The sequence below is a fragment of the Pomacea canaliculata genome, linkage group LG3 (genome assembly GCF_003073045.1).
Source record: "Pomacea canaliculata isolate SZHN2017 linkage group LG3, ASM307304v1, whole genome shotgun sequence".
In the NCBI taxonomy this organism is placed as follows: domain Eukaryota; kingdom Metazoa; phylum Mollusca; class Gastropoda; order Architaenioglossa; family Ampullariidae; genus Pomacea; species Pomacea canaliculata.
Window position 1 is genome coordinate 17,327,558 of NC_037592.1, and position 8,307 is coordinate 17,335,864.

General features: G+C 48.6%; 1 protein-coding gene across 4 annotated transcripts in view; it reads right to left on the reverse strand.

Moving 5' to 3' along the window:
• Positions 1 to 7,651, reverse strand: part of LOC112558860 (serine-aspartate repeat-containing protein I-like) — a 40,820-nt gene extending 33,169 nt beyond the window's left edge. For 2 of the 4 annotated variants that reach the window (XM_025229575.1, XM_025229574.1), the window contains exon 1: positions 6,935 to 7,650. In XM_025229575.1, the coding sequence (XP_025085360.1) occupies positions 6,935 to 6,988 (54 nt within the window). In that variant the 5' untranslated portion in view covers positions 6,989 to 7,650. Of the gene's footprint in view, positions 1 to 6,934 lie in introns of all 4 variants that reach the window. The other 2 variants (XM_025229577.1, XM_025229578.1) reach the window with 2 other exon arrangements.
• Positions 7,652 to 8,307: the final 656 nt, after the last annotated feature.

Genomic DNA, 8,307 nt, shown 5'->3' on the forward strand with positions numbered 1-8,307 from the left:
TTTACAACCGAGTTCAAAGCAGCGGTCGGAGCGAGCATCAACAGTCATCGTCCTTACCGTCTCTGTACTCTGATCGTGTAGTACACAATGATAACAGGCTGGAACAGGTTGAGATAAACATTGAACGTTAAACACCTACGTCTCCACTAGCAACGGCTCAGGTAGTTCTAACTCACAACTTGATGTCTCCATGTCAAGCACTTACTTCGGTTGGGCAAAATGTAACAAGAAAACTTTATTTCATGGAGAATATTTTCGACCCGCAGCTGAGCAACTGACTAAAGGCCGCCTGGGGTTACATGTTGACCTTTGACATTTGAGCAGTCACAACAAACTCATATCGGTCACCAGGCCTCGGCTGAGATAACCCCGGCAACCCCACGTTTGAATGGTTATCTAAAATTGAGAGACACAAGTAGTGTCAACCAGACATTTGTTTCTTTTTTTAATCAGAAAAAATTCCTTGACAACGATAACTGGAGAGGCAGTCCTCCGCAATCACGTGACATGGTTCGAATACAGCTACTGTCCACACACATTCATGCAACTTTATTTATCCTCAAGCACAATTACAGGTGAGATTGATAGATGCTCGTGTTCTAGCAACCTAGAGGTACATGCATACACGTGACTTCAGTAAATAAAGTTGTTGCTATATATAGCTACACTAAGTACACAGCAGCAGGCACCTCCAGGTATCGACCTTTCCCTCCAGACAGACTGTTCAAACAATTCTCGTTCTTTCTCCCTGTCCCTCTCTGTCTTTCTATCCTTGCTCTCTCTCTGTCTCCCTTTCTCTGTCTCTCTGATTGCGGCTGCAAGGTAGCAGCTGAGTGCAGCTCTCTTGACCCGGCCGGGGTCACAGGTCACAGGCTGTCTGTAGGCCCGACACACAGCACAGTGCAATCATCTTTGTTACTTTGTTTTGCGCGGAAGGCCAGGCCATTTTTAAACTGCGTGAGAAGGTGCCGCGCATTGGTGTCGCATGCGATGACACAACCACAGGGGGCGCTGTGTGTAATGGCTACTAGGTCAAGGGAGGTCACTCATGATGTTCCACGGCGGCCTTCTGAGCGCTCAAGAAACGAGCGAGCGAGCAGACAAATAAGAGAGAGAGAAGGTGTGAGAAAAAATACTGCAGAATGTTTTAATTTTACGAGGAAAAATGAAAATAACTTTATTTTTATCGTTTGTCCAAAAAGCGGGTGGGTTGGGGGTTAGCGTGCTAAGCGACACAGCTACCGCAATATCTCTCCCACACACACTAACAAAGATATATATATCTAAGTATATATATATAAGAGTTTACTTTATGTCATCAACTATTTTATTCTACTTTTCAGTCTATTTTAGTCGCGGATCAGCTTAATGGACGAGAGACGACCGCAGTTCATCTGTAAGTCCTCCTGTTTGCACTGATGGCGGTGTGTGGAAGAGAGACATCTTCATGGAAATAATAATATTATTATATCTATTATATCTCTGGACTGCTTGAGACGACTTTTCCCCGCGTTCACTTCTAGAACGAGATGTTGTTGCGGTCCTCTGCTCCTCGAAGAGTAACAAGGGCTAAACTAAACTAACTTCGAGAACGAGGCCGAAGCACAAAGCCGCTGTTACCCTCAAGTTTTTTTTATTATTATTTCTTTTTAAGGTTGGGGTGGCCGAGAGCTTGGTTCCCGTGACCGTCCACGTGTTTAGTGAGGTCAAGCTGTACAGACTGTCAGGTCCTGTCACAACTCTCCCATCACCTGGAGACCAGCTGCTGATGTGACGTGTGAACTAGCAGGAGGAATGGAAAGGACAAAATATGTGCAAAGTCGTCACGTGACATCATTTCTCGCTGGCTCAGCAAAGCAAGCAGCGATAACAAGATCGATGAAGAATAACTCAAACCACCCCTGTGAGCGTAGACTGTGAGAGATGTACTGTGATGACGTGGCATTCAGGTTCTATAGAAGGAATCTGATTGCGAGTATTGATTAATATATATATAAAACGTTAACGGGTGTGTTTACGTGGGCGTCTACCCTACAACATCCGGGTGGTTAGCTGCTCTACTAACTCCCCACCTGCAGACAATGCTTGTCTACTTCTAGACCCCTTGCTGACACTTTGCCATTAGCTGATACGAATAATGAGACACAGACATCTACTGAGATGTAAGTATTCTCTCAGTCCATCGCCAATAAAAGAGAAAACAAATGTCGCGATGCAGATTCTTTTGTTTTTTTTGAAATTTTTCTCCATTTAGAAATGACGGAAGCCCACGTCTCCAACACCACCCACTTGCACATTTATAGGCACGCGACAAGACTGAGCACATTCAGGATACATATATATGTATATATATGTATATATGTATGTACTGCACAAAGTCACCTTCACTGGCTGCGAACTACTGACCTTCAGCTCCTGACCTCGGCGGGTACCCCAAGCTCTGGGTGTCCTGGGGACAGCTTCACATCAGTAAAATTTATTGCCTTACAAGTTGCCGTCAGGGGAAATGACACTGCGAATTGTCAACAGTCTATCAAACTATTTTTATCTACCTCCTAACGTCTGAGCTGCTCGCACGTGATGTTCTTGTGTCTGAGTAGCTGCTCCAAATAATAAAAAAGTTCTAAACAGAACTGAGCTGAAGGATCATCTATGTTGGTCTAAGGATGTGAGTCAATTGTCGACTTTGGTTTATATACGTATACAGGTAAAACAAGATAAGGTAAGAAACAAAAGACAGGGGAGAGAAGTGCAGAAGGAGGAAAAAAGAACAGAAAGGAGATAAAAAGCGAGCCGGGGAAACTTAGAGAGTTGAGAATCGCGGGAATGATAAAACTGAAAGAGAAAACGAGTTAATCGACGAATAGTAGAGAAGTTAGCCTCGTTGTGGTGCACAGTTTGCGCTGCTGACTAACGGCTGATAAGGCTGCACGCAGTCACGTGACCTGTGACCTCACCTACCGTCTGTCACGTCTCACGTCACAGCCCCTCTGTGTCGGTGAAGGTTTCGCCCTCAAGTGGTGACAACCCACAGGGTTGACCGTAGCAAGTCTTGACACAGGTACCCGTAGTTTTATTTACAGTTTATTGTCCCTTGGCTTCATTTTAAAAAGAAACAACCGAGCGCCTCGTCGAATTTGATTTGCTGTCGGTAGCACGTGCGTGAAGACGACTTATCTCACTTGTCATTCAGTGAGTGAGATGACGATGTACAGGGTGTATCACACATACTGTGATGTAAGGAGCGGTCTGCAGCACAACAGACGATGCACGTGGTTGCTATGACACGGTTATTCACACAGCATGTTAGCGTCTGATCAATTACATCGTTACCGGGTGGGGGACATTGATTTTGTCTGTCATTCCAGAGGCCCCGGCACCGACAAAATAATCTCTTCGTCGTTTGTGTTTGGTGAACGTCGCGCCTGTAGAAGGTGTGAAAACATAAGGCAACTAACCCGAGGGTTATATTCCACACCCATCCGACAAATCTCGTTAACATCTCGAAACCGAGTAAAATGGCGTCGGGTGGCAGGTTGAGGGTGTTAACTGACTGTCCGTAGTCTCACCCACAGTCTCTGTACCACAGTGCATGCAGCACGTGCACACAGACGTCAGCAGTGTACGAGCGCCTCGTGAAGGAAGGTAGCAAGTTCAAAGGTCAGCCTCAGCGTGTCGGGTGGCTGCGATCTATACGTTCAGTGTTTGTTCAGACCTGACGTTGAGTGGATTGTGCACGTCATACATGTACACAGAGTGCGTCACGTGCTCACAAGGTCACCAACTGCTCGCTGCTCACAGACGTGAGTCGGAGAACCCGGCCAGCTGACTGGGAGGACGGGGGCATCGGTTGTTCTCAAGGGGAAGCGACTGGGACACGAAGGTGAAGAGTTATGCTGGTATACTCTTGTTACAGGGAGGTAGCCGGCGTGTGACAGGAAACACCTGTCCTTGCTGCATGGCAAGTAGTCTATAAACAGAGCAGGTGACGCCAGAGACAGGTAATAAGATCGGGATGAGGGGTGGTGGTGGTGGTGGGGTGGTTGGAAGCAAAAACCGTTGGCTCAGGTATATTCATCGGATACAAATATTAACAGCGAAGGGAGGTAAATGTTTGGATGAAGTAGGTCGAAACAAGAGCAGGCTTTGTAAATGACAAGCTTCGATTTTTATAACGGAACGAATCTTGAAGCCAATAGGTTCAGATCTCGTCTCGGGACACACTGTATGTGACTCGTGTTCGCAGGGCAGGGCTGGGATTTTCTCCGTATACCCTAGTTTCTCATCCTCTCCTTTCTCCCCATAGTGAGAAATCCCCTCAATGTCAAAGCACTCTCCTACTAAGCCAGCCAACCATGCCAAACTGATTGTCTCTCATCGTCTGTGCACTTTTCGAGAGTATTCTAGAAAATGTCCCCGCGAGACGTGGGCTGCAGGCAGAGGCGGTCTTAATGTTTGGTCTTAAGATGACAGTCTTAGTTAAGTTGGCGCTCGTGGTTACGCCGCTGTCTTAATGCCTATTGCTTAAGCCTGCATATCCACCCGCTTAGCTGAGAAGTGGGTTAAGTCTGCATAAAGGTCGAAGTCAGCAATGTAAATAAATTCTTCCAGAGCTCTTCCGAGACATTGCTTGGCAACCGTGTATTTAACCAATAAAAAATCCGATCTATCGTCGCTGCCTTGCAAGCCACGTCCTCTTGAATTTTTCTTTATCTTCTTCCACATCCTCTCCCCATAGAGACAACAAAAGAGCTATCTCCTGAATAAAAGCTTTCAGATTCAGATTCAAAATTCGACATTGTGACTACTAGCCTCGCAACCATCGTGTTCACGTGGCGAAAGCGTTTCAAGACCGACTTAGCAGCGCAGCCCCGGAACCTTTAACCTCTTTGCACTGTAAAACTTACATAAGTGTCTGACAAGTGAGTAGACATGACTATCAGCTGATGTCTTGTAGCCATCACCACGTTTCCCGGTCCTCCACGTCCCGCCACCTTGGCTTTGTCCTTCGCCGACTGTTGGCAGGTGGGGCGGCATGGCGGCAACTGATGTCAGTTGATTTGTCAGAGGAAAACAAACGTCAGTTATTATTTAGTCGCGTGACAGGCAGTGATAAAGTGACAGAACTTTTTGTTCTTTCCTTTTTGACGGTGGAGATTAATTGGATTTAGATAAAGAAACCGTTGGCCGGGTTTTGTTCATTACAAACTGATTTGCCAAAGGTCGACTGGCTTGGGCGCTGGGACCGGGAGTCGGTCGAGTTTAACTCTGGTGTGTCAAATCTGAAATATATTTACTGACTCGTGACATACAGAGAAGGGGAGTGTGTTGTCGACTAGGATCGTGTACAGTTCACGGTTACACACACCATCCCGGGTACCGCATGTCTGCGTGAGACTGGCACCCAGCTGTTTCCTTCCTTCACATTCATAATTCCTCTGCCACCCCGTCTCCAGCCAGGACGAGGAGCTGCCACGTGTTTCTTGTCTGTTCGCATGCCGGTTCAGAGGTCACCACAAGGGTCGGAAGGGTAAGCCGCCGACGCGGAGTGGCCACGCCTCGTTAAGCAGCCTCCTACCCGCGGCGATGTCTGGTGCCGCGTCACTTCCGCTTTCACACGCGCGATCCTCCATGCACGTGCTCTTCAACTTGTCGAGCTTTCTGCTAGTTCCTGATTCTTCTTTCTTTCTCTCGCTATTTATCAGCCATCCACGTCTGTAATAAATGTAATGAGCGTGGAAAAAAAAGAGAAAGTGTTCCACTGATGCCGCCCTCTCGCTCTGTAACTGATCCGTGAGTAACAACGGGGGGCGGATATCAAGGACTGATACCACATCATAAAATAAAAATATTTATGGTTGGGACATGTGAACACTCAGTGGGGGGACAGAAGGAAGTTGTGCATGAGGATGAAAGGACGAGACAGAGTTTGCTGACTGATGAGGGTCGCGACTGGTCGATTCGTCATACATGTTGAGGGCAGCCATTCCGGTGGGCGGCCGGCCGTCCGTCCAGCCCACAAGACGTGTAGAATTACACCTGTACACACCGCCACCTGTCGTGACGTGTCCGATTACATCAGTACAGAGCACCACCTGTCGTGACGAAGTAGATCGTGGAAGTCACGTGCAGGGGGGGGGGGTGCGTGTGAGGGTGGGGAGGGGAAGCAAACAGCGGTTGACGTGTTTGGGTCTTACGTCAGATTACGTGATCACGTCTAGCCAGTCACGTTTCTAACAAACAAGGCTTTTTTCCGGGGCTGGACGAGGTTTGTTGAGGGGGATGGTGAGGGGGGGGGAGGTCGATGCTAGGTGGCGCTGGAGTTTGTTCCGATGACGTCTGCATCCCTTCCTTTTGGGTCATCGGCATAGCTCCCTCACGATGGTGAGGTTTGACCGTCCCTCACATCACACTCACCTCCACTGACGTATCGTACCCACTCTCTTTCCTCACCATCTTCCGCCACCCTCCTCAACACTTTCTCTCAACCTCGACATATCTTTTCTCTCTCTTGTTCATTCATTCTCTTTCTCATGCGCGTTCATATAGTGTGACAGTGAATGATAGTGAGTCTTCACTTGAGTACAGAAAGGTTACAAAGTACAGCGCTACTGTGACTGAAGACTGTACAGTGCCGTGCTTTGTAATAAAATCCATGTTTGATGCGGGTACAATATAACAAAATAAGGGTAGCAAAGAGTGAGAGAAAGACAAGACGGAGAATGACGCAATGTTTCAACCATCCTCTTCCCCGTCAGACAACGACTTCAACACGACATTCACGCCCATCAAACACTCAACACAGTCATCTCAGTCAACAGCAGCTGACGTGTCCTCTCGGTTTTTCTCGAAGGTCGGGTGGATGGCTTATCGCTTAAAAAAAAATTATGCAGAGTGTCGCAGTTGTGGACGTAATAGAAGATGTGTTCCTTACCTGAAGGGCGATCGTCACAATGGCGAAGACGACGAGAATATTCCAGTGTAACATGGTCGATACCTCAAGCACTCGGGTACACGTCCACAGGTTGAGTTCAGAGAATCACGACGATCGTCGGCTTCTGAGCGGTGAGACTGGCGAGCGCCCGGCACCTTGTCCCAGGGCACCTAGCGGCACCAGGTAACACCAGTAACACCACCAGGTAACACCAGTAACACCACCAGGTAACACCAGGTGAGGACAAGCGGGGAACCACCTTGCGACACCACTGTAGGACCGACTGTCCTCTGTGGCAGGCACTCACCCTCTGTCGGGTGCAGGTCTGTGAACGTGTCGTGCGTGTGTCGCACCTGAAACAACGCAGCGCAGGTACGAACCTCGCCTCGTGTGTCAAACTGATTAAACGGCTCACAGATAGAAACTGGAGAAGACGGCAAAGACACAGTTTGATTACACGCAGGTTGGGTCACCTCCGGGGAAAGAAGATTAACCTTGAGGGTTTGTTCACGTGAACCAGTTGCATAAAAGCAACAACACGCACGCAACCGGCCAAAAAAAGTTTGTAACGGCCGCAATGTCGGGGACTGATCCACATCAAACAGTCCGACTTCGCCGCTGGGTTCCTCTCCGCCCCCGAGACTGGCCGTGAGTGTCGGGCAAGTTCCTGACTGGAGGCCGCGGTGAGCCTCTCTCTCTCCTGCCTTGCCCCCTACCCCTCTCTCCCCTTCCCCCCCTTGAGAGCGGTGTGTCGTCATCGCCCACTCCCCTGCAACCACCGTGTGTGCGCCCACGAGACTGCGGCTCGGAGAGAGAGAGGGAGCAAGGGATGGAGTGGTGGTAGGTAGGACACACAGACAACTTTCACACACACAAACACACAAACACATACACGCACACACACACTCACACAAACGCACGCACGTTCACTCGGTTCCTTGCTTACAGGCGGGTGTAGCTGCGTGTCAGTATGTTTGTTTGTCCAGAGGCAGGTAGACGCCAGGAATTAATCAGGGGCAGTAATAACGCTGTGAGTTATCTCCCTTCTGATCACGATTATGAGCGACAACAAAGCTTTGTAGGTCGGTGTTGTTATGATAGACCATAAAAATGAAAGTGAAACAGGGAATAAAGAAGGGGGTGGTGGAAAACTAGGCAAGAGAGAGGAGGGGGAGGTAGAAAGAGGGATGGGAGGAAACAGAGTGGTGGTGGGGGCAAAAGTGAAACGTGGAGGTTGACCTCGCGAGGTCAGAACTGATAAAAGTTGTTCAAAGTCAGATAGCGATGTTGCCAGTCAAGGCATGACTGCACCTTGCTGCCCTCTCACAGTGTGTCTACAGGAGACTGGGTAGTCAGGGTAGCCACCGCTGTCA